Source organism: Solea senegalensis, linkage group LG12 (assembly GCF_019176455.1).
Source record: "Solea senegalensis isolate Sse05_10M linkage group LG12, IFAPA_SoseM_1, whole genome shotgun sequence".
NCBI classification, from domain to species: Eukaryota; Metazoa; Chordata; class Actinopteri; order Pleuronectiformes; family Soleidae; genus Solea; species Solea senegalensis.
In genome coordinates, this window is record NC_058032.1 from 4,318,329 (window position 1) to 4,345,434 (window position 27,106).

Consider the following 27,106-nt stretch of genomic DNA (forward strand, 5'->3'; position numbering starts at 1 on the left):
TGCCATGCAGGTCAGGAAGACTATCGTAGCCGCCTGAGTGGCGAGTGTTTCCAGGACCTGGTGTGTCCAGAGAAATGTCGATGTGAAGGCACCGTCGTCGACTGCTCCAACCTCAAATTGGCCCGTATACCGCCTCACATCCCTGAACACACGACAGACCTGTAAGTTTGCTGCTTTCCTTCCACTTTTCTTACATACGCGTGTGTTCGCACATACATTGAATGCAGACGTGCACAAATGCAATGCACACACGCACAGTATGTGCATGTATAAGCATGCAATGCCTGTCACCTTCTTGCCTTGTCGTGCCAATCTTCATTTTTAGCTCCCGGACCAAAATGCCTCCCAACAGTCTTTTCCACGTTCCTCTTAGTCCCAAAAGAGCCATCACTGTGTCTGGTAAAGAGCCTCACACGAAGAAAACCGGCTCGTCCCGCCGATCAGTCATTACACTGCTGAAAAATGAAATAGGGAGAAAAAAATCTGAGTGTGAGGAGTGTTACAACAAGTCCGAATCAGAAAGGCACAGCATCAAATGTCAGAAATCCACTGCAATGTGATTTCAGTATTCAAAATACACAGAAAGTTACGACTCAAGAAAGAAGCAAGTCCCATTTTACTTTCAGCACCTGGCCCTTGATAGAATATTCAATAAGCTAATATTTCCACACAGGAAATGGGAATCTAGCTAGAAGCAGAGTTTTTGCTCAATAATTCTGACTCATGAGCATCTTTAAAATGTAGGTGAAGGTTGTAGAGCTCCCGTCAGTGCTGTTACCGGGGTAATATAAGAAAATAAAGCAGCAGAATACAAAAAAAAAAGCACTGCAGCAGATGCATGATGTTTGCCCCAGAATTAATTATGGAGGTTAGTTGTATAATGGTGAAGTCAACCATGGGTGCCACTAATAATGTTAGTATTACACAGACCATTAGCTCCTAATTCTTCTGTCTCTTTGTTTTTTGGTTCTGTTTCTGTCCAAGAACATGTTTCCTCCCCTCTACCTTCCTTTTCTCTCGGTCTCTTCCTAGGGTGCTTCACACCAAAATGATCAACTTTGTCCTCCATGGTTGGTCAGAGGACACGTCAAAGTTTCTAATATGGCGCTCTCTTTCTGTTTCTCCTGCCTTCTTTCCTCACAGAACACAACATACTGTACCACTGAACTGCACAAAAATACACACTGACAGTTGTGCCCTGTAACCTGCTTTATCAGGGGAAATCAGTTGAGGTTATGGCCGAGGTGAAGGCTTATATATGTTTCTAGCTCTCTTTCACTCTCCTGTCTGTCATTCTGTCGTTTTGTGTGATTCTTCCCACAAGCTATAAAAATCCTTGACATCAGCCTTGATTGTCTTCAATAAGCATGTTAGAATCCATCGAAAGACACCGACATATATATGTATATATATATATATATATATATATATATATATACATACATATATATATATATATATTTGTGCCCTCAGTAAAAATGCTTGATATTGATATTCTAAAAACAATATCTTGTTAAGAGATTACAGATGTTTTTATTCAAATTATGCAAACGGCAACACAGCAGTAACACTTGCTTTACCACAGATCTAATTAGGACATTGTGATGTGTTGTTTTAATTTCGCTGTCATCCAGATTAATCCATCTTTACGCTTCTTCAGTCCCTCACTGGAGTGCATCCCCCCTCCAGCTGAACTTAAAACTTCCTCTGCCCAGTTTCTTTTACTCTATGTATGCACCAACCACACACACACACACGAAGAGCATCCTTTTAGCTACAGCATTTTAGTACAAATTACCTCAATAAAGCAGATGTCTAGCATTCTATCTCTCAAACTGTTTTCTCCTGGCTTAGGGCATTCTAAGTATTGATGATCACATAGCAAAGATTTCTCTTCTCTTCTGTTCACCTTCATGCGGTCATGCCTCCCTGACTTGCTGCATCTTTGTGTGTCTGTGTGTGTCTGTCTGTGTTAATGTGTCTGTTCACTATAAGCACTTGGGTTCATGAAAGAATAAATGTCTAACCGGTTCCCTCTATCTTTCTCTCGGCAGGCGGTTAAACGACAATGAGATTGCCATCCTGGACACTGCAGGGACGTTTAAGAAGCTGCCTAACTTGAAGAAGATGTACGTGTGGATCTACGTCTGTCTGTCTCTCTGTCTGTGACGACATGCATCGGACTGGGAAACGGGGATGTTTTTGTCTTGCGACTGAAATAATAACAGATTGAGAACAGATGGGGGATAGTTAACAGACATTTAAGGAACATGTGAATAGGAAGGAAAAAATAATGGAGGTAATGGAAGGTGATACAGAGAGGGGGCAGTTCATGGATAAAGGGGGGAGGAGGGGGTGGAACGACAAGCCAGGGGATGGAAGTGACACACAGGAAGAGAGAGAAAAAGACAGATGGAGAGGAAAGGGGATGGGTTAAGTTTAGAGCTAAGATTTGAATTGTGGTGAAGTTGAGTTTAGGGAATGCTTTATTAGGCTGTCCACACGAATGGAAGTCAACGCAGAGAAGTGCGTGTGTGTGTGTGTGTGCATGCATGTCTGCGTGCATGCATGTGTCAGTGTGAGATAGAGAAGGACAGAGCAGAGAGCACCAGTTGATTTATTGGAGAGGAAATTGCTAACCATCTAGCAGTGTCACTGACAATATAGATTCGCCAGCACTCATTTCCATTTTCCTTCTCTCTGTTCCTTTCCTCCGTTTTTCACCTCCTCTCCTCTCCTCTCCTCTCCTTTCCTTACCCTGTACCCGTCCATCTGCTCAGCTCCTCAGGTTTGTCTGCAAACACATTTGTTTATATTGGCTGTGCACGTTTTCCTCTCTCTCCCTCCACTTAAACTGAAAGCTACAGTAGTTGTGATAGCATCGTCTCAAGTCATCGTGTCTTTGGCCAAACGCTCTTTTCATTTTCATTTCCCTTATTGTCCATACAAGGAAGAGAGATAGCAATCGTTTTTGTTTTCTCTCGTCTGTGACCACTTGACTCATTTGTGAGCATGAATGCATGTTCTCATGCATCTGTGTGTGTGTGTGTGTTTGCTTTGATTATTGAAAGCTGTTGTCAGTGTATCTATTATACAAGACAAAGACATTAAGATGTAAGAGAGAACAGTTAACATTTGGGACAGTGACTAATGACTGCAATTAAAGTGAAAATATCGTGTATGTGCTACTACGTGGCTCAGGTTGCTAATGAAATCCGTCATCTCTTTGTCCGTATCGCAGCAACCTGAGCAATAACAAGTTGCGGGACATCCGCGAGGGCGTGTTCGACGGAGCCGGTGGAGTTCTGGAGCTGCTACTCACAGGAAACAAGCTAACCGGACTGCAGGGACGCATGTTCAGAGGCCTCACTGGCCTCAAGACTCTGTAAGTGTTTTATCGTGTGCTGTCTTAACTTTTCCGTCCCAAACTAAAAAGAAAGGAGCAGGTCGGTCTCCTCCCTCAACCTGAAGTAAAACATAATGACACCATAACTTGGACACCCACCAAAAATAGGCTTGCGTCCAATTAGAAGGTTACAGGATAGTGTGCACACAATCCAGAGCTAATGTCGTCTGTGTTTGCGCAGTAATGACTCGCTAATGCTATCGTGTATATATCTATACAGACTAATGACCCTCTAATGGCATCATGGCTGTCTCTGTATTATGTTAAGAGGCTCCCTGCTCCAGTAATAGCCTTGCTAACTAGGTTAGCCTGTCCCAGATATTGCTAATGCTAACTAACTCAGTTAGCCTGGTCCCACATGAGTGAATGTCAAAAGCTAATGTCATATTCCAGAGTCTGTTGTATTTGTCTTATGGGGACTGGTTTGAATTTACCCCCTGCCTCCTCTTTTATCTTTTGTCCATGTCATTATGGGATTTGTTCTTTCATCCTCTTTGTCTCTTTTTATCCATCCAAATTATGTAAATGCTGTACTTTATATTCAGCTTTGATGCACTAATGTATACAATAAGACTGTCCCTCAAGTGAAAGGCAAAAAAAAAATAAGCAGTGTGATCTATTCCGGGTTCCTGAGTGGGGATTTAGGAGTCTGTGCATTAAAATGGGACGTTTTTGCTGCAACCTCTAAATTGTGCCATCAAATAAAGCAACAGTTTACTTATTAATGGCTGATATTTGTGTTTGCAGAATGCTGAGGAGCAACCAGGTTAGCTGCATTGACAACAATACGTTCATAGGCCTGAGCTCGGTGCGTCTGCTCTCGCTGTACGACAACAGGATCTCCAGCATCGCCCCAGGAGCCTTCTCCACCCTGCACTCCCTTTCCACCATGTGAGTCACATAGTTTTCTTCGTTTTGTCATGTTTATTTCAGCTCCATTATTTTTTTATCGCTCTGTTATGTGCGTCCCAATTTATTTTATTTTTTTTAAGATATGTATCAGGTCTGTAAAACATCACATATTGATTTTATATTTATAAGCAGTGTTTCCTCACATCCCGTCTGCCCTCTCTGTCTTTTCTTCATGCCTCCTTCCCTTCTTCTGCCGTCTGTTGTTGCTCTCTGTTCTACAATGTACCCGTCACCTTTGATTCAAGTTTCTTCTCGGGTCTTTTGGGAGGAAGGGTGAAAGATAAAGATAAAGAAAGGGGGAAATGGGGACGTGAGAGTTGGAGGATGGAGGAGCTACATTCATGCTCATTTGTCACTATGTTTTTTTCTCATTATTAGTATTTCACTGGCCTCGTCCAGAAAGACCTTTCACGTCTACATACTGTCTTCATTCCCTTATCTTTCCTCTGTTGTTTCTCTCATTTTTCGCTCTCTTGCTCCTAAAATGTATAATATCTGTGTTCACTTCAGTGCATTGTTTCCCAATAGAGTTAGTCCATTTAATTAAAAGATTAACGCACTAAAAGGAAGGAAGGGATTTAGCTTAGGTCTGGTAGCCACGCAGCGAGGTCAATTCATTACAAGGAAATGAGGAAAATAACTCGACCCCTTTTGTAAAAGCACACCATTAAATATTTTCACACAAACGGCGACATCGGGGTTTTTAGGTTCAGCTGTAGACGTGGTGTAAGGCGGCGTTGCACTTGCACGTCAGTTTGCAGGCACTTGATCATTAAAGACAAACATGTTCCTTTCTATACACCTTGATGTGCCAGGAAAGGTAAAGATGTCTGAGGAAATCTCGCTGCAACCTTTACCGCTAATGTTGATGCTATTTCACTACATTCAGTTCAAATGAGGTTCAGCATGAACAGCACATGAGGCGTTTTCTAAAAGCAACAGGAATGTGATGAGAGTTGATCAAAAATGAATAAAGTGGACACATGACCTTTTCTCTTGTTCTCCCTCTTTCATGGTTTCTCTCTCCTTTTGTCACTCCCCGGCTCTTTTACTTAACAAAGTGAATAACAATATCTGATAACCTTTTCTCTTTGCCTCTCTTTTGTTCTCTTTCTCTACATTTTTTCTCTCCTCTTTGTCTTCAATATGAATGTATTCTTGCTCTATTTTTTTATTAATGCCCCCAAAACAACAGCAGCTGCTTCTTCTTTTTGTTGCTGTCAGTGTTGATGTATTACTTTATACGCCTCAGAATGTTCTACCTGTGAATTTGTAGTGAGTGTGGTTTGTAAGGGAATAAAAAAAAAAGGGACATTTTCATGATAAATTGATATTTTCATGTCCACTTGTGTAAGTTTGCATTGACACTGTTTTATTCAATGATTCCCCTCTCTCTTAGTAACCTCCTGTCCAATCCCTATGTGTGCGACTGTCACTTGTCCTGGCTGGGTCAGTGGCTGAAGAAGACCAGAGTGGTCAGTGGAAACCCTCGCTGTCAGAAACCTGCTTTCTTAAAGGAGATACCCATTCAGGACGTGGCTACGCCGGACTTTACTTGTGGTGGTGAGCCGTTCATTTCGTCGTTGATATGTTTTTCCAGAAGAACAATTTGAGAAAAAATAAATGGTAATTTTACTAGATAATGTTGAAATTATACTGGAGTGTCAGGGAAGCAAAACCTGTGACAGCCTGAACCTTGAAACAGATGATGTGTCAGTGAGCGGCCATGTGTCCTTCACAGATAAGAGCATGAGTCAAGTGATTGAAAGGTAAATTAAATGTCTTTGCCTCATGTTTACTTTCAATAACTGAAGGCATTCTCAGAGACGGTTGAGAGGACATTACTTCTGTTATGTTTGGTGGTAAAGCCAAATGTACAGAAACTCAGATTTCACTTTTTAAAGTTTAAAGGCTTAGTGGCAGAAAGTGAATATACTCCACATAAGTAAGTTTGTGTGAGTGTATAATTGCTTTGAAATAAGAACTATTGGGTTTTTTTACATGTACCAAGCCTACAGTGAAAACAAAGAAGCGTAACATCCTCCATAGAGAGTTGAGTCTGCAGTCACTAATTCTTATACACTGCACCTTTTAAAGTCACTCACAAAACATAAAGCAAAGTCCTACGTTGCTGGTGAAGCTTATAAAGTCCTGGGATTTCCTCCAGCAGAGCAGCGTCAGGTGGTGAGAAAAAGGTGAACAGATCATTCTTATTATACACTGTAGCTACGTAGACATTACATAATGTTGAGGCCTAAGGATAACCGCTGATTTTTTACATCTGGTACTTGAGCTCGTTTGGTTTGTAATCGACTGAAGTGGACATATCTACCATTTAGCCTCTTGTTTAGTTTTTTTTGTAACAATCCTTCCAGATATATTATTGCAGGAACTTCCATTATTGCATGTCAGCAGACACACACACACACACACACACACACACACACACACGTGTCAGCTGGTTATTGTGAGGACAGAATGATTAGTGACCACTGGCAAACAGCAGCCTCAGATGACATCAGCTTGTGGTTTCCTCAGTGACGTTGCTGTTACCACGACGATGCCTGCCTATAGCTACTTAGGCCGTCGGCTTGGCGACCCAAAATTTGACGGCATAAGCAAAGTGTGGTCTGGCTCTCCCGTCTAATACATCTTTCTCTTTCTCTTTTACCCGTTTTCTGTCTTTATGGATTTACACTTCTTTTGGATCTCGCTCTCTCTCGCTCTCTTGCCACCTCTCTCCGTTTTTCTCTTTCTTTCCCTCCTCTCTGCCCGGAGTTTCTTTGAATTTGTTGCACTTTTCTAATTTCCTGTAGCTATGCTGCAACCATTTACTGAAAATGAGTTCGGAAAGTAGTTAGCTGGGTTGGCTGAAGCGAGGGAACTCTGAGATCTTATCAGATCTCTGTATTGTGTCTTGTGCACATGTGTGCAAACACATAAGCGTCTATCTCTCACACTCGGCTGCACAAACGTAAATGTGTACACTTAGATGTCCGTTTTTAACTCGTGCTAAACCCAACACCAATTTAAATAATCATTATACAGCACACAGAGTTGTAATTTTCTGGGGGAGAAAAATATGGAACTATCATACAGATCTAAATGAGGGGAAATCTCTTCTGACTTTAATTTGATATTGATTGTTTTATCTCAAAGAGCTTTGCTTTGACAGCTCATCAGGTCACAGTATAGCTGACAGTATACAAACGAACTAACTAGCAAAAGCACAGAAATACACACATCCAGCCGAGGACCCCATGTCCAGTCTATTTATAGTTGAGTAAAATGGCTGTTAAGTTGTCCAGAGGCCGCCGGGGGAGAGGTAAAGTTAATTGAATTTGTGAAAAGATATTTAGCGAACATTTAGATGTTAGTTCAATTAAAACTGTTGAGTGAGTCGGCTCACGGCTATACAGTGCGTCCCCGTGGATTCACTCCCTACACACATCCGATAAGAAGTAGGCATGTACACTTTCTCACATCGCTCCACTCTCAGGCACCTAAGCTCCCATTTAGTCGACGTTTAGACATTAGCGCAATTAGAAAACTGCAAAGCGGATGGGCAAAATGGCCATAGGACAGAAGGCGATGGCTATTGAACAAACTAAATGTACAGCACACCGAGCCTGTGTATGCTCAGCTTATACATACACATGTCACTGCGGCACATGGCAGCACTGAGGCGTAAAACAAATAGACTATTATGAACTTTCATAATCATAAACTTGGCCATTTCCTTTGTCATTCTTCTTTCTCATTCCAACTCAAATTGCAGTTGTGTTGTTATTATTGGCGCAGTGTCCAGTGTTCATTATCATCATTATCATTATGGCTTTAACTCAACATGTTTTACATGTGGGACCACAGTTCAGCTGCTAGATTAAAGCTGTGTGTCGTCTGTCAGTAAAGAAAACTGAAGCAGTTTTTAAGCCAAGAACAACACTCTGGTCTCTGATCCTTCTTATCGTAAAGTCTTGATTAAAATCACTTTATTGTTTTTAGTTTTCTGTCTCACCATGTGCTCGTGTGCACGTGGAAAGGCTCACAGTACGATCCAAAGTATGAATTTAAACATGAAAAGAAGCAGGGTAACCCTCAACAATTATTGTTGTTTTTTTTTCAAGATAAATGTGATGTATTTATTTATTTTTTTGAGGGTTGAAAGAAAAACGTAATCATTTGAACCCTTGTGTTTCTTTTAAACTTTTTATTTACGTCTTGGTGTTACACAACAAGCGCACTGACAGATGATGACTGCAGGATGTTGCAGCATTCATTTTCTGTATTTACACTCGTTTTCAGAGATGTGACAGACCATTGTATTAACATCTGCTCAGTATTTATCCAGCCTCATCTTGGTATTAACCTACTGTGACCCGCCTGCAGGTCCTGAACCAGATGTTGAAACACAAGTGCAGCTGACTTTAACAGCCTCTGTAGTCATTTGGTAGGAATTACACAAGTGTAAAAAAGTGCTGAGTTTGGAGGAATTCACTTTCAGTTTTTAATGTCTATCTATTGCTTTAAATCTTTCCTTCTCCCTTACCATTGTTTCTGTCCTATTTATCTGTTGCTCATTTTCTCTCTCTGTCCAGTTTTATATGTATCTGTCCTTGTCTTTATCCCTCTCTTCCTTCACCCTCTCTGCCTCCTTCCTCTTTTCTCCCTCTCTAATATCCCTCTCTCTCTCTGTCTAGGTGATGAGGATAATGGTTGTCTTCCTGCGTCTGGCTGTCCTGACGTCTGCACGTGCTCAGACAGTGTGGTGCGTTGCAGCAACAGAGGGCTGCACTCTCTGCCCAAGGGCATTCCCAAGGACACCACTGAGCTGTGAGTCATGCATGTGCACACACACACACACTTATTCAAATTTAAGAATCTGCTGCACTTGATCATCAAATATACAGATAGAAAAAAAAAACAGATAAAAGTAAGTGCATGCACATACTTGCACACACACAACTAAGCATTTTTGTCGGTGCAAAGTCACAGCCCCACACACACACACACACATAGTCAAACATTGCTGCAGTGCAATATCAATGCAGCAGTTTGTCCTTTGCAGGAAAGACACACTAAACAAAAGTGAGTGCTGCAGGTTTTGTGTTCACGCGCTCGGTTGAAATCCCGTCAGATATTTAAAATACGTGTGAGGCGGACGGCAAAACACAGGCAGCGATTTTAACGAGCGCTACTTTATTATTTCCAAAAAGAGAGAGAGGGACTGCTGTCTCTGTTTGCTTTTAAAAATGTTCATTTTCAATCACTGTAATGCTGAAGAGACCTTTAAAGACGACGCTGACCACTTTTCCTAAGCTGTGAAGGTTTTTCCCAGACTTCACAATCCCATTATTATGCTGATTGTACTCACATAATATAATGTTTGTGTTTCAAATTTTACAACACAGTTATTAATATTAGATTAATTTGGCCTGTTAGTTTCCGGGTTTACTACATCTTGTAAACAGTCCTCGTGCCGATGAGGGAGCCTAATAAAGGAAATCATTTCAGTTCATGCACGATTAAAAGAATAATATAAAGTCAATTAAGACACGAGGATTTAGAAAATGTCTGGTAGCGAAGGTGAATTATTACTCACGCACACGCACAGAAAACTTGCTGGCTATGAAATAGGTCTGCTCTTTGGGGTCAATAGCAGTGATTAGGTATTGATCAGACTGAAGAAGACACTCCATCATACTGTCTGCATGACCTACTTATGACCTGAGAGAGAGAGCACTAGAGACAGCAGATCATAAAATGTGTGCGTGTGCTTCAGTGTGTACATACAGTATTTGTTCACTTCCTTCACACCTATGTTAGTTGTATTTGTATCTTGTATCTCCTGTCAATTTAGGGGTCATTCACATGCACATGAAAATGTTGTGAATTGCCCGTTTTTTCCTGGACGTGCAGATACAAATATGGGAAAAGCATTAAGCAATTTTAGTGAACATTTTGACAGTCGTGGCAGAAAAGAAGTAGGTCAAGCTGGTCTTTGTTTATTGAAATAAACGTTAAACCTCCCTCCATCATTGAACTCCACATGTTTCCCTTGGTTTTACATGTAATGAAGTGAAACTACTCGAGAAAGTTAAGTGCAATTTCAACACATGTGCATTACAACTTACAGATCACAGTGCATCTACAGAGGCACACAACATGTGGTCACACGTATCTGGTACTGAAAAATATAGTACACACACACAAGCCAGGAGCAGGAGCAGTTATCTGCAACATGGGGGATTGGGTGCCTTGCTCAGGGGCAGCCATTGGCCCAAACCGGCGACCTTCTGGTTACGAGCCCAATTCCTTTCCTCTTGGCCATGGGCATCTGACATTGTGATTAGATTCTAATCATAATGTGAAATCTTCGCAAATTCAACCTGTGGGCCAGATAGGACCTTCTTGTGGGCTGGTTCTGGCCCATGGGCCGTATGTTTGACACCTCTGATCTCGATGAAGCTCCTGAATTAGTTTGGGAAGAAGAGGATTAACCCAGCAAAACACAAGCGTTTCAAACAGCAAAGCATGGTTGAGGGAAATGTGTCTCTGGTAATCTTTTGTCTTGTTTTTTTGTTTTTTTTTTCTTGTTAATTCACCTGTGGTTAAACAAACACACCATTGGCTTCCTCCTGCCCTTGAAATGATTATTTAAAGGAGGCATTCTTCATTTTGGCTTTTGTTATCCACCATGAAAAGAAGAATTAAATTAGAAAATCAATGCCTCTCTCATGTTTGTGTTTTCAGTGTGAAACCACATTCAAAATGAGTTTAGCTTAGCATGAAAACAGGGAGCAACTCTCTCTCCAAGGCTGAAAGGTTTACATAATTAAACAATCAATCCTAATCTAAAACACCACAATGCAAGTGTTCTCTGTATGTGTGTGTGTGTGTGTGTGTACATTCTGCATTAACTTACGCACCTTTCCTTGCAGTTACCTGGAGGGTAATATGCTGACATCTGTGCCCAAGGAGCTGGCATCCCTGAAGCAGCTGTCACTGGTGTACGTACTACTCACTTAACCTTGAATGCACCTCACAACGCCTTGTGCAGACAGTTTAAAAACCAAATCAAACAGTGTGTGTGTGTGTGTGTGCGGCACACGCTATACTGTATGTTTGTGTTTCACTGTGTGCGTTGACTGTATGCATTTGTGTCCACGCAGAGACCTGAGCAACAACAGCATCAGCACGCTGGCCTCGTACACCTTCAACAACATGACTCAGCTAGCCACACTGTAAGTAACAACAGTAACACACACACACACACGCGTGTGTTTAAAAGTCGTAAATGACTTGTGTATTATTGTTTTTGTCTTTACTCACATGGTATTTTCTTAAGTTTGTTTCCCCTCTTCTTTTTGCTATTAGCTTACGTAAATGACATGGATTTTGACATCAGCCTGCTGGGTTTTCTGTCAGGGGGAAAGGTTGACGGAGCAGATTTGCTTCTTTCCAGCCACTCTTTGTTTCATATTTCATAAAGTTGCTCTGATTCACGCCCGGGAGCTTCGACTGTTAGCCCTCTAATAGCATCACCAGAGTGCACTCGGTGTTACATACTTAACTCAAGCCATGAGTTCACGTGGTAAAGGTGGAGGAGGGTGTTTTTCCAGTTATTTTCTTCAGAGACACCTTTTGCTCGTCAAATTGTGTCCCGAGTTTTAATTCAAATTTCAATATTTCAAATTCTAATTCCAAACAGGTCTGTTTTGCCCCAGGCTTTTTAATTACCCATTGTTTTACATACAAGGGGCCACTGGCTCTGTACTGCGCCGCTGTCTTTTCTCTTCTTTTCCTCTTTAATCCTCTCAGTCCCTCCACATTACTTTTTATGTATTCAAGAATGCAATCAAAAAAAGAAAAAAAATTAGCTAATAATGTAGAAAAACAACAACCCTTGCGTCTTGCGAGCTAATTATCGTGACCCTGTTAATGTGCTCTTTCTTTCTTCCTTTCTTTCTTTCAGCATCCTGAGTTACAACCAGATTCGCTGTATCCCGGTCCACGCCTTCGACGGGCTCAAGTCACTTCGCCTGCTGTGAGTGCCAAGCTTCATCTTCAAGTGTCGCATTAGATTCAATATTCATCACTCCCTTTTTGCTAGTCGTAGAGTTAAATTAAATTTTAATCATTCCCTGGGTGTCGGGCCATGTTAAGTCACAAAATGAGTAGCAACCGCCCAATCATGTGTTGTTTCAGGGCACTAAAAGGGATAAAAGTGACAATCTCTCATCGTCTCTTTAATACTCCCCTCTGTCTGCGAGCTCCCACTCGTCCCTCCACCTCTGTCCCTCCACTTTCCCGTCTTTCCTTCTGTCTTCTCCATCCATCCATCCTCTCCTCCTTTTCTCTCTCTCTCCCTCTCTCTCCGCCCAATGCTCTGTTTGATGAATCGACCTTCAGCCTCTGTGTCCTCAGTCATCCATCTGCTTGTCCACCCTCTGTCTCACAAACCCACACGAGCGCACACGCGGGCTCAGACTGCGCATAAACACTGCTGTCTGAGCGTCTTCTCACACATATAGAATCTCACTGGAAGAATGTGAACATGTGACTCTTCGTACAAGCGTTTGAAATCGTGGTCTCGAGTGTAGGATTCAGATCGTGGTAAGCTTTGTGCATTTAATCTGTTCACCCAGATGTTTTTCCAACTGCAAAGTGGAGGTGAATGGTGAAGTTTTAGCACCGCAAATTAAATAAGATATTTAATAAAGTTGTGTGTTTTGAGACAGGGCATTTTCTTGATTTTTAAGTAAATTTGCGTTGTCAGAGCTGCTTCGTTCTGAAACACGAGACCACAGCGACTGCATAAGCGACTTTTTTTTTACTGAAAACTGTCAACATGAGGTAAAGATACACTGTATCATCCCCGTACCTTGTGTTTTCATCTCTGTGGACATTTCTTGGTCTGTTTGGTTAGCGTTTCAGCCTCAGCCTCGTTTCTGGCCTTCTCTCTAAATATTGACTGTGTCTCTTGTGAGGTTTCCACCCTGCAGAAGTTTAGCGATCCCTTTTTTATTTTATCCTTCTCTCCTTCCTTCCCTTCATTTTAGTTGATGTTGCCACTGGGACTGCTCTCTGTCTGCCCCCGCATAGCAACTGGTTGCCAGGCAGCCATCACTGTCACTTCCTCATTACCCACAACCCCCTCTGGGCAAGCTTTGTGCAGGGGCAGTTAGACCATACCGTTCATAGATGCACACAAACATGTAAAGACGCTAACCACACATGCACAACCAGACTTACACAAATATGTACACACACACACACACACACAGGTTTGTGCAGCCTGTCTTCGTAGGACACTGCACTGACTTTCATTCATTTTAAACGCCTTAGTCAAAGCCTTATCTCTAACCTTAACCATAACCAGTTGATATCTAACCTAAACCTAACTGCAATTATAATCTCAACTTAACCAGTTACGCACAAATGAGGTTCTACCTCATAAAGAGCAGGTTTTGGTCTCCATGAGGACTACTGGTCCTGATAAGGTCAGTGTTTGTGCCAGGAAAGGTCCTAAAGAGGTTACAAATGCAAGTACACGCACACCTTTTCGTGTACTTATATCCAGCAGGCATCACACTCTGACTGTGATACTGAGACACAAAACATGCACGCTCATGCACGCTCATGCACACTCATGCACGCTCATGCACGCTCATGCACGCTCATGCACGCTCATGCACTCTGTAGTCTGTAGAACCCCTGGAGACAAAAGTTTTAGACGCACAAACACACACACACACATCTTAACGTCCTCACACTGGTACACATCACAGTCTGCCGTTTGTCTCCTATATACACACACACACACACACACATGCAGTGGGACCATATGAGACAGTTTATATTCCATTCAGAGTCCAGGGCGAGCTTTATTGCCCAACAATGAAAATAAGCTTTCTGTTTATTTTGTGTTATGCTTTCATAAATAATTTATTTATTCTCCATTATAACGGAGGGCGATGGCGTGTCTGCAGCTGAGGAACCACAAATGATTTGAATAATTTAGCGTGAGGCGAGTCAGAGTTGGACTGGTTGTATTATCTGCCTGCATGTAGAGTGTTATGCAGCTGGGCTGTCTGTTTCATTTAGCTCTAATGTGATGGATGTGATACTGGGAAAAAAATATTCATTGTTTGATTATTATACTGTGTACTGTGTCATCTATGGGCAGGTCTTCAACACAGCCTCAAGGTTTCCATTTAAATAAATACCAGTTGTTTAACATTAGCAGCTGTTCCATGGTAGAAGAAGAAGAAACACTGGCATCGTTGTCCATAGTATGAATGTAGATGAGAACATAGCAGTAACTGGTGTCCTGGGCTGAATACAATGTTTTTGGGTTTTTTTAACATTCCTTACATGTGTTGAAAACAATAAAAAAAAAAAGTCTGGATCAATTTTATTAATTACAAAGTAAAATTAGCAGTGGTTCAATAAGTAACCTCCTGAATTCTAAACAAGGTCATTATTCAGTTTAACACATGCAAATGTTGTTTTTCTCCTTCTCGCCTTTCTCTAGGACTCTTCATGGCAACGACCTTTCAACCATCCCAGAAGGGGCTTTCAGCCACCTCACCGCTCTCTCCCACCTGTAAGCACAGCCGCGTGCATGTGTGTTTGTATGTGTATTAAAGTATCTGTTGTGGATTTTGTTGTAACTTCTGTGATTGTGTGTGTGTGTGTGTCTAGGGCTCTTGGTGCGAATCCCCTGTACTGTAACTGTGACCTGCGCTGGCTCTCCCAGTGGGTCAAGGCTGGCTTTAAAGAGCCCGGTAAGGAGATAAATTATATATATCATACAAATAAAAAAAAAAAAAAATTTAAGTGAAATGTTGTATTAAATGTCATTGTATTTTCCAACAGGAATCGCTCGTTGTACTGGACCTCCTGACATGGCTGACAGGTTGCTGCTCACTACGCCACTCAACAGATTTCAGTGTAAAGGTAAAAAGGTTTATTTTTTCCTCTGCTTTCCCATGATCGTTGTCTTTAGAGTGGATGTTGGCAGCTTTTAGCTCAGACAACGTATAAAACTTCCTCCTGGAACTTCCGTCCATCCATCTTCTACCACTTTATCCTCCACATTGTGCCAATCTCAGCTGACATAGGGGCGAAAGGCGGGGTCACACCCTGGACAGGTCACCAGCCCATAACAGGGTCATATAGAGACAAGCAACCATGTCCAATTTACCTAGTTTCCAAATCTGCATGTCTTTGGACTGCTGGACCACGCACCCACGAGGAGAACATGCAAACTCCATGCAGATTGTTCCGACCAGGCCGTGAACCCGGGTCTTCGTACTACACCAACCATGTGGCCTCATTCTGGAACTAATATTATACACATTTTCAGATTACATGATCTTCAAATCACATTGATTGTATTGAATAATCTAATATTGGTTGGAATATGGGAATAATTTCAGATACATTTCCAGGTCTAAGCTCATGATTGGACCATTTTGCTCAACATAGTTTGCGTGAGCTTGATACAGTAAATATTCAGTAGAAAGAGACAAAATTTCATCCTCTCACTTGTGTTTACATCAGCTGTGGGTCAGGTGCTGAGATAAAAGTCATGGTATCTCAGATCATCACCCTTTCTTTCTGCTTATACATACACTCTTTTATCTTTGTGGCCTACTCTCTGCACACCATCCATCAAACGAAGTCTGTGCTGGAGTCTTTTAGCACGTGTATAAATATGCATGCCGTCCCCAGCCGACACTCTTTTGCTTCCTTTCTGTCTTCACATCTCTATCTCTCTCTTCTTGCTCTGTAATCTTCCTCAGGTCCTGTAGATATCAGCCTGATGTCAAAATGTGCCCCCTGCCTGGCGACACCATGCCAAAACAACGGTACCTGTGTCTCTGACACCACTGGGTCCTACCACTGCACATGTCCGTATGGGTTCAAGGTGAGACACTATATAGAGGTTGGGTCGGGTTAATTACCTTTAATTGTCCTTAAAAAAAATACAATCGATCATAAAAATGCCACAAACACAATAAAGTAGATTTTCGTTGGGAAGTTTTGCAAATAATCTGTAATTAGTGTTGTGCATTTTTCGCACACCGGCTATTAGGATAAGAAGCACAGTGACGTCATTCCACTGTGTTTATTATGAGAGTGCACCGGATATAAACAAGAGAATGGACAGAATTTAAGGCGTAAGGAAAATAATCGTGTGGAGAACAAAGCTGAAAGTCGCTTTGTTGTCTCAGACTGTTCACTTTCAGTTGTTTCATTGTTAGCTCACGTTTTCATCTGCACTCTCTCTCTCGTATTAAAACAGAACTATCTTGTAATGTAAGGTCTTGAATTTGATCAAACTGTCCTTGAAAAGGGCTCTTAGAAAGTGTTTTTAAATGTGGCTTCTTGCACAGGCGAAACAGCACAAAGGTGTAAACAGTAAATTGGCTGTTTTAGTTATTTACTGTTGTGGAATCTCATGTAAAAGAAAAAAAATATGATATGCAGTGAAAAAAAAAATAAATAAATCAGCGCTTGAACCCTGGCGATGTTGTCGTCTCCTGTAGCACCAGTTACCTTCGTCGTGATAATAAACCATTATTTAGAGGTTCATCGGTATTTCGGTAGCTTCTGAAATATGTGAATAAAAGCCCCTTGATGGATTGCTGTGCTGCATAAGCCTGTGGTATTAGAGGTATTATGTGGCTTAGCACTGGCCTTGCATGCATAATGTACTTCTATCTGCTCATCGATAGAGAAATGATGACAGCAGCCGGCCGAGGTATTGACCGATCAGAAGACAAAGGCTGTAATAATAATTTCTAAAAACCCTCTGCGTTAGGAAAGACGTGCAAATTCACCACTGTGTAATGAACGTGGAATATGTATGCTCGTGTGTGTACGTGTGTGGACTATGTGCTCATTTGTAAAGAGATCAGTGGGTTCATGCCTTTGTGTGTGTGTGTGTGTGTGTGGACCCGCACATGAAAAAGAAACTTAAGATCTCATGTGCACAGACACCTCACAACCTTTAGGCTTTCACAGGAGGACAAAGCCTCCGTCTCCCTTTTAATTAAAACATCACTTGCCAAGGTCACTGACTAGGAAAAGGGGAACCGCGCGTCCACACGTCGCGATTGCGCCCGCGCTCGTACATGTCAGCGTGTATGTTTTCTTTCTGTGTTGGCTTCCACTCAGACAACATTAATTAAAATGTGATAGATAAACCAAAGGGAGCAGCAGAGGACAAAAGAAGGGAAGGAGGAGGAAGGACACAAGGGTTTGTAGGGGAACCAGAGGCAAGGGGATGAAGGAATAAAGTCGGAAAACTCAAAAAATCTAAATGTGTTAAATAATAATGGATGGAAGAGCAGTACAGTATGAAAAAAGAGATGGAAAAGAATTAATGATGATGGATGGAGATGGAGAACACGAGAACACGTTCTCATCCCGGGCTTTGATAAGAGGAAGTGGGTGCGTTGCCGGTTCGGTGGTTGAAAATGAAATCTACAGCCTCAGGGTTCAGTGTGGAGACAGAGCATATGTGTGTGTGTGTAGGTGTAAAACTCTTGATTCCCACTGAAAGCTGTTTATTCAGAAAACAGGTGTGTGGTTGGAAGAGCAATGAATCAAAGAGGTGTACGACTGTGACATAACATCCGCGCGTGTGTGTGTGTGTGTGTGTGTACTTGTGACGTGTGAGAGACAACAGAAAACAGCAGAGAAAAACAACGTTAGATTGACAAATCACTGCGTGTTTCTAGATTAACCACATGCATTAGACTCAGTCTGCAGACTCATTTTGTTTAACCACAACTAAAATACTCTCAAATCTGCAACCACTGAAACAGAATATGGACATTTGAAAGTACAAAAAAAATATTTTTCATATGATTTTTCCATCATTAGCATGTAGCTTATTATTTCTATTTATTATTGGATGTCAGTGTTGAGGTGATAAACATTATTAAGCGAGAGGAGGACACAGCAGTGAGCCATAGGGAGGAGTTGTTCTGCTGAGTCAGAGAGTTTTTAGTTTGGAGTGAGAAAAATAATGCATTTTACTTTTAATTATTGACCTCTTTGTTTTGCTCTGTCCTTTTTTTCCCTTCAGGGTCAAAACTGTGAAATATCCATGAATGCCTGTATTAATTTCCCCTGCTGGAATGGAGGAACCTGCCACACTGTGCCTGGCCTTATAGACCAATTCAGGTACAACTATGTCTTCACTTGTTTTAGTTATGCCACTTTCTCATATCCCAACTTTTCTGTATGAATCCAGCAATACAGCTATTATCTAGTCTATGTTGTATGTTGTGGATAAAAAAATCAAACAGTAGAGAGTCAATTTAAACAAATCCTTTGAGAATCCACTGAGTCTCTGGTTCAAATGTTGGGGCATTTAAAAAAAAAAAAGGGAATATTATCTTTACTCGACCCCAAGAAATAAAGACAGCATGATTAGAGTGGACAGTTTTGTTGCACTGGACAATGCATTACTCAAGATAAGACCTTACTTTGACCCTTTGATGTGTTTTCCCTCTTATGTTGTGGGGTGGGTTTGGGTGGGGGATCAGACAGGAAGAGAGCAGACATTTCAAAGGAGAAAGCCCCATCCGGGTTGCTCATTAAATCCTTGTACCAGCTCTGACCTTTTTTCTCTTAAAGGGAACACTTAAAACCTCTGTCGGTGCACACACCATTGTTTATTCACTGGTTTAGAATAAAACCTAGGCACTCTTTTTTTCATAATCTACATGTTTCTTGAGCATCGTTTAAAAGGATTCACGGCAGCAAAGTATTCAAGTTTCACTTGAATTTAAATTGTTTTTTGTTCACAGTCTGCTTGAATTTCAGCTGCTTCAGAATGAGATCAAAGATTGAATTGTGTGTAAGAGCCTTTTCTACTGTAGCTTTTGTTTATTCTGTTAAGGAAAGAACTCTAACATGAACTTTTTAGATGCAATAAAAAAATATATAAACATAATAATTAGTGGAAGTAACGTCATAGAATCCCTTTGGTACATTTGGTATAGAGGTTACCGGACAAAGTAGCACTCGGTGTGCTCTGCTTCTGCACTGTATACCTTGTCACAAGTTGTATTTTAGATACTGTTGCAATGTTGCAAGTAACTGTTGCCTTCCCATCACTTTGAGTCTGGCTATTTTACTCTGGCATCAACCAGGCAGTTTTGCCCAGGGAGCTGCCACTCATTGGATATCCTCTCATTTTTGGATCATTCTCTGTAAATCTACAGATAGATGGTTGTGTGTGAGAGTCCCAGTAGATCAGCACATTGAAAGTCACTTAAATCACCATCGCCCCTATTCTGAGGCTCAGTTTAAACTGTGTGCATGTTCCTGCCATGTGATAAGCTGATTAGATAATTACGTTAAAAGGCAGTGACCTGTCACATGGCATAATCTTACCGTTATAATCCAAACTGTTTAAGAATATTATTAAACTAGTAATCTAATAATGTTGACGCTCTCTATTTAAAATCACTGATACTTTTCCCTCCTTGCGAGTTCACGCTGAAGTGGTGGGAATAATTCAGAATCAGCAAAAAGGATACTTTCAAAGTGAACTCGTCCACGACCTGCTCGCTCATTTGCAGACTCTAGCAGCTTCACAGTCGCACAGCTTCACACATTCACAGCTGGGAGCTGCCCGACACAATCACAGCGTTTGACTCCTGGCTGCAGAACAGCTCCACTGGAGACAGTTGTGGGTCAAGAGCCTCTCAGTGGCGAGTGCACAGCAGAGCATCACTCATCTGCCGCTTTCCTAGCCATCTATTCCCTGCTGATCCACGACCTCCGGCTTGTTCTCCCCATCTCAGGTTATTGTTGCATTTTGTGCACAATCTGACATCTTGGAAAACACTGTAGATGTTTCATAGAGTTGTTGTTGTCATGACCTAAAATAGAAAAACACCCCCCATTTCCATGCGACTGAATGAAGAAGTCTTAATTTGGGGACAAAAGTGCCAAAAGACCAATATAACACATTATTAAAAACACATTGTGTCATGTATGACATGTTCATTTGAGGCATGTTTCTCTCAATAGCCATGTTATGTATTAAACTGGACCAAACCACATGAAAGACTCTATTTCACACTTGTAAAAACTCTTTAAAGGGCCAAGGAGGCAGCCGTCGTGGCACTGTATATATTTAAAAAGATTGTAGTATAATTCAGTCTGCGCTCATAATAACTTCATATTTGTCTGTGCCCTTCTTTGAACGTGTCTGCCAGCGTCGTTGGCGTCCGTCCACAGAGTCCTCCTTTGTCCCAGACTCATAACAAACAGCCACTCTGAATGAAACAGTTGTCATTAACAGTATCGTAACCGGCTTTTGTCTCTGTGCAGCCTCCTAACAAGGCCTTTGCCATTTTGAAGGCTCTCATATGCGTCTAACCTTTAAGGTCCTACATGGTAATGCAATTAGGAGTCTCTTTACCCTTTACAGAGCTTCTGCGAACATTAATGCAGACACAGGTAGATGTCGGTGCCCTCGGAGAAAGACACAGGAAGAGGTGAAGGAAGACGGCGAGAGCGGACAAGCGGTGCCTTTTGACATTTTAACATGTGATGTCATCAGTTATGGATGTTCAATCAGTCCAATTAGCCTTTGTTCTTAGTGGGGAACCATTTGTCAAGCTATATCGTTTTAAATGTCATAGCTGAGATTTGATTGGTGGGCGAGGGCACGGTCTGACTGAGTCAGTGCTGCAGGCATAGTTATCATTTATATATATATATATATATATATAGATGTATGTTTTTTTTGTTATTTCTCTCACATGGGAGTGTTTAATACTTTTCCGTTTCCTTATTCTTCCCATGCTGCAGTTTATTTTGACTATTTCTCCTCTCTCTGTGGTCTCTTTCTTTCTCTTTCTCCTCCGGTAGCAGCAGATATTGTTGGAGAATGATTATTTACTCGTGAAATAACTTCTACTTTTGGCAAAGTGGCTCCAAGCCCGGCCACATTCAAAGTCAGAACTCATTTTTGGACAGAAGGCGAGCGTATCATAGTATAATTTAACTCGTGTGTAACTCTCATAGATGGACAAACTTAAGTTAAATGTGACTAAATGTGTGCAATAACTATTTCACAACTTCCGTAAAAAGCTTGATCAAGAAGCAGAATATGTATTTTTCCACATTTTTATTTGATAAACCCAGAGAAATCGACTGAATATTGGTCATTGATTCCAGTGACATGTTGTTTTATGTGTGGTGGAGGAACATGTAGCACACAGTTTTTTGTTTTAAATGTGTTTCATTTGTAGATAATGGGGAGGTAACCACTGATTATCATATATGGTGTGGGAAGAGAGTGAGGGAGCGAGATAAGCGTGAGAAAAAGCTTGTGTGGCACCAAAAGTTAGATTAGAGAAGAGAGGGTCATTTGTCGATTATTGTTTCTTCATTTGTTACATGGGGCAAAGAAAAAGAGAAAATATTCACATTTGAGAAGCTGAAAATTCACAGTAAGATGACCTTGTTGCAAAACACTAAAAGTTGATTTGATCCGTGTAGAAGACTCTGTGATCGGAGCTGCTGAAAGCAGCGGTGGTCCAATTTATCAAAGTCTTCATGTGGTTGTTTGTGTGTTGCCTCTTTAACGAGGTTAAAGGAATAAACCACACCGAGATACAAAGAGCGGTAAGAGAGTTCAAGAGCTAGCAAGGACAGAGGAGGGGTGAAATAAAAAGATGAGAAGAGAGCGAGAGGAGGAAGGAAGATGAATCGAGGGGAGGACGAGCAGGAGGCTTTGATAATTCCCTTAGTGTGTCCCAGGTGGGCGGGGTCCAACAGCAGTGGCATCAAACTAAGTTTATCTCAGCGTTTTTTGTTGTTATTTTAAGAAGTTTTTCTTGTATCTTCTCACACAGAAACACAGGAGGAACTTTGGCTCCTGACACGAGTGATGTGACTCAAACAAGTCTAAAATTTAGTGCCGACAAGAGATAGGGTGGGTCCGTTTGTGGCAGGGGTTTACACTGTGAATGGCCATGTTAAGATTTCATTTCTTCTGTACACTGATGCTTGAAATGGTGTCTCCGGTTGGAACAGTAAATATAGATATAGTGAGGCTCCAGTGGTGTGTGAGGGAAAAAACCCTGTAGAATAAAGATGAAGCTATTTTCTTCGGTAAAGCTCTTATAGTGGAATTTAAGAGCAAGTGAAGCCGAGCAGCTGTTTGATCTGGCTGATGGATTTTATTCATGCGTCGTACTCCATGTTTCTGTGTGCAGCTGCGTGTGTCCGCCCGGATCTGCAGGCCCTCGTTGTCAGTTCAACCCCGACGACTGCGCGCACAACGACTGTGAGAACAACGCTACCTGCGTCGATGGAATCAACAACTACACCTGCATCTGTCCACCCAACTACACAGGTACACACACACAGTCTACTCTGTTTCTAAACTTTGATGTTCCTGGTTCCCCTCAGTGTTTGTCCCTGAAAGGTTCACCAAGTCCCTCCATTTTTACAAACACCTTCAAAATCCTACTTTGCACTGCTGCGGGTGGTAATTTAGTAACGGACAACCTGTCTGCAGTGAAACTTTCTGGAACTCCTGACTCTGAGTCGCAGTGTTATGACAAGGGAGGGGACAAATAAACAAAGTAAGGAGAAGGGTAAAGAAGAGACCGATAAAGGGCAGAAGCTGTGTGTATATGAGAGAGAGACCTCACTTGGTGGAGTCCAGCAAGTTGAATTTAAAATGCTGACTGGAAAAATAAGTTTTTCTCTCTGTGACAGTGTCCCACACACACACACACACACACACACACCATGTCATTATTGTTGTTGGCATAAAGAAATCCCACACACACTGCCAGCCTCTTCACCACACACACTCACTCACTCACAGCTTGTTCCTGTGGAGCTCAGTGAACCGTGGCGTATTCATCAGGTGTCACATTAAGCGGACAGTCCGCTGTGCTTTCTACAAACTCAGCAAACGGAATAGTTGTGTCATATTTTTATTTCTTACCAGAGGAAATAAATCAAGATTAAAGGTCACAAGACCTTTTAAACAGCCGATCTAAGGTTTCTACAACTGAAGAGTTTCGTTTGAAAATCAGTAAAAAAAACACAGTCGTGTGCCTGACTGTGCTCAACAAATTAAATGTCAGTGTGTCTCTTTGGTTTTCAGTGTCATGTGCAATGTCACCAGTTTGACTTGAGAATGACAAAGGGTCACGGCAGGGTCATCGGAACATTAAGATTCATCTTCTGGAAGCATTTACAAAAAAGTTCAAATGTCCAGTTTGTCATTTCTGCCGCTGCGGTCGCTCAGCCAGAATAATAACAGACGACATGGAGAAGTGGCTTGGAATCATAGTATCACTAGAACCAAATATTGCCCTGGAAGTAAACAGTAGTATTCAAACGTGGATGTGCATGTGCTTCACGGAAGACATGGAGCCAAGCGGAGGTCACGATACCTTCATTAGAAATATAGATTTATATCGATAGAGTGAGGGAAACGTTTAAGCTAATGTAAATACACACGACTCAACATTGCACGACACTAGTGAGATTTTAATGCAGAACTGTAACTTAGTGTGAAATCCATCTCTGCGGAGCAAAGCCTTTGCAAACGGGACAAAAGACATTAGGAAATCAATAAACACAATTGCCAGTGTGTGGTCTGTATCATTTAAATAGAATATAATTCACATTTCCAGTGGCTCACTTGTCCATGACAGGGTTTCACTCGTCTTTATTTGTATGCTAAATTTGGCATTTTGATGAAAAATGGTCCCCACACTGTTGATCAAAGTTTTGACAAAATGTGAACGTGTTCTTGGCTTTCACTTAAACGTTTACTTAACGACTGTTCCATCAAACATCCGGGCTCCTTTGGCCTGTGTGGCACAGTTAGAAGTGGCTTGACATAAAGGTGGTGGAGACAGACAGACAGACAGACAGACAGACGGGGTGGGAGTGAAGCAGGAGGATAAGATTAAAGCTGGGAGCGAAAGAATGATGGAAATTTGTTTGACCTTGTGCAAATCTCCCCTGCCTTCAAACGACCAACTCCAGTCAAGGCTTTTAACACACACACTGTTAACCCTTATAAACCTATGAGTGTGTGTGTGTGTGTGTGTGTGTGTGTGTGTGTTACACAGCCTATTAACCTTCCTCTTCATCAGCTCTGAGAAAAAAGCTGATAATGCTTTTTATGAGACCTTGAACTTGACAGACACACATATACTGTCTATGTTGTCCTTTCTCCTTCCTTTATTTTCTTTTTCTTCTACTTTCCATAACATTTAAAGACTGATGTATTAAGTTCAGCTGGTTGGTGAGACGCCGCTGCTATAATCTTTAAATGTTTTCACCTAGACACAGTAACCATTCATTCAATATTCAAACTTTTGCAACATTCAAGTAAAGAAACACATTTCTCTCCCCCTCTGTCACCAGGTGACTTCTGTGAAGAGATGGTTGACCCCTGTCTCCATGGTTTCGACCCCTGTCAGCACGACTCAAAGTGTGTCCACGTTGGCCGCAGTTACAGGTGAGCGACAGCCTCGATGAGGATCAGCTCTTAAAAGGGTCAGAGGTCAAACTATTGACGGTGATAGGAGCAGCCGGGTCAACGGGTTAAAAGCTGACTGTTATTTTTTTATTTTTTTTTTTTAACCAAGAAGAATCATTGTGAGTGATTATTGTTAAACACGGCTGTTCTCTTACAAATACACATGACGACAGACCAACATAAACACATCACAGCTCTAACACAAACCATATTGACTACATGTTTTGTATTGCAACAATTCTCCCTTACTGTGATTCAGCGCTGTATAATGGCGTGTTTCCACCGGCTCGACATGCCTCAGCACGGCACGGTTAAGTAGTGATAGTACCTGGTACCAGGTACTTTTTTTAGTACCTGCTCTGGCGAGGTTCCAACACAAACCCTGTGACCCCGTAGATCAGTTAAAGAGACTCAACAATTCTAAAAACGTGGGTTAATCTTCAACAATTACCAGGGAAATGTCTAAAATCTCAGTATTTAACTGAGGAGTATAGTGGAAAAGGGCTATAACATTGGCTTTGCAGGTCCCTCAATTCTGAAAAGCTAAATTGTAAAGATATGTTGCATGTGCATGTTGAAAAACTGGGCGTATTCAAAAGGAACGTGAAAGAGTAGAAAGTTTGGTTTCCTGTTAAAGATGTTACTGAGAAGGTCTGACAGCTGTCACCTCTGTGTAAACATCTCTAATCATGTCACTGACGCTTGTGTCCGTGCCGCCCTTGTCACTGTAGGTGCGACTGTTTACCAGGCTACGTGGGCCAACAGTGTGAGCGGGACTATAACGACTGTCTGGAGAACAAGTGTCAACATGGAGCCGAATGTGTGGACGCTGTCAACGGATACACCTGCGTCTGTAAAGAGGGCTTCAGGTGAGCGTCATGTCAAAGTGGGAGCAGACGCAGACGATGCTTCATAATCAGACACTTGACTCGCTGGACCTTCTGTAGCAGATAAAGTGTTAAATGTTTGCAGAAATCACAGAAGATAAGAAACAATATGAATAGATAGATAGGTCTTAACTTGAAGAATATTACCCTGCTACATCTCTATAAATATGTAATCTTCTTCTTCTTTAAACTGTTTCTCCCTCAGTGGGCTGTTCTGTGAGAACCCTCCACCAATGATCTTGCTGCAGACCAGCCCCTGTGACCAATCAGACTGCCAGAACAGTGCCCAGTGCATTTTAGTTTCTGGGGAGCCCGTCTGCCGCTGCTTGCCCGGTTTCTATGGCAACAAATGTGCCAAGATGGCCACTGTTCACTTCCTGGGTCGCGACGGGTTCGTGGAGCTGCCAGGCACGAAGCTTCGCCCCACGGCTCACATTTCATTACAGGTATGGTCGAGTCGTAGAGGTCCAACAGTCACGGGGGTCTAAATGGAACTTTAAATGTCCCAATATTCTGTTCTCATTAAGAATAAAAACAGATCGTGCCTTATAATGTTTAGAAGTTTCAAAGTACAAAAACCACATCCTGCTGTGGTACATGGAAAATGCCTTTGAGAGTCTTAAAATAGAGCTGTAAGTCATTCAAATCAAGCCGATAGAGTTGCACAGCTCAGTGCCGACGAGGCAAGTCGAACATCTGCTGCGCCCTCTGTTTCCACGTTACACTGAGCACTCGTGCTTCAACACACACACACACACACACACACACACGCTCATTCCCACAGACCATGCATTCTGGACACCTGAGAGTTGTGTCCTAATAGAGACATATTTTCCTTCTGTTGGAAATGAGAAAGTAAGTGGGTGACAAAGAAACAGGAAAAGGAGGGCAGTCTAATTGATATTTACCACCTGTTTGGATCTGTGTGAGCGTGTGTGAATGTGTTTCTGCGTTCCTGCCAGGAGCTTTCAGTGTCAGTGCCAAAGCTGTTAAAACTCCACCAAGAGGCCCTGACTGAGAGAGAGAGAGAGAGGAAAAGAAAGAAAGGGCCACGGCACTTCATAAATCACTTTCTGTTTTTACACTTTTTCTCTCTTTTCTGCCCAGTTCTATCTTCACCAACCCATTTTATATCTCACTCTCTCCTTCCATCTCCTCTCTCGTTCTCTCTGCTTTGTTCTGGCCATCTCTCTCTCTCCTTCTCTCCTCTCGGTCTCGCTCGCTCTCCTCTTTGCTCGTTAGGAGTTGTTGACTTGGCTATGCTCCACTGAATCTACAGTGTTAAGTGCTTGGCCCCTCGACCCCATTTCTACTCGCTAGTTAGTTAGCTCTTAGCACAGCGCA

At 41.9% G+C, this 27,106-nt stretch overlaps 1 protein-coding gene across 1 annotated transcript in view; it reads left to right on the forward strand.

Annotated features, from left to right (window-relative positions):
* The window catches only part of slit3 (slit homolog 3 (Drosophila)), a 229,941-nt gene that overhangs the window by 184,161 nt on the left and 18,674 nt on the right, over positions 1-27,106 (forward strand). The window contains exons 15-32 of the mRNA XM_044040094.1: positions 11-161; positions 2,055-2,129; positions 3,242-3,385; positions 4,154-4,297; positions 5,718-5,881; positions 9,019-9,151; positions 11,260-11,328; positions 11,491-11,562; positions 12,294-12,365; positions 14,856-14,927; positions 15,026-15,108; positions 15,200-15,280; positions 16,129-16,253; positions 18,423-18,520; positions 22,579-22,718; positions 24,761-24,854; positions 25,607-25,744; positions 25,968-26,208. Coding sequence (XP_043896029.1) covers positions 11-161; positions 2,055-2,129; positions 3,242-3,385; positions 4,154-4,297; positions 5,718-5,881; positions 9,019-9,151; positions 11,260-11,328; positions 11,491-11,562; positions 12,294-12,365; positions 14,856-14,927; positions 15,026-15,108; positions 15,200-15,280; positions 16,129-16,253; positions 18,423-18,520; positions 22,579-22,718; positions 24,761-24,854; positions 25,607-25,744; positions 25,968-26,208 — 2,096 coding nt within the window. The remainder of the gene's footprint in view (positions 1-10; positions 162-2,054; positions 2,130-3,241; positions 3,386-4,153; positions 4,298-5,717; positions 5,882-9,018; positions 9,152-11,259; positions 11,329-11,490; positions 11,563-12,293; positions 12,366-14,855; positions 14,928-15,025; positions 15,109-15,199; positions 15,281-16,128; positions 16,254-18,422; positions 18,521-22,578; positions 22,719-24,760; positions 24,855-25,606; positions 25,745-25,967; positions 26,209-27,106) is intronic.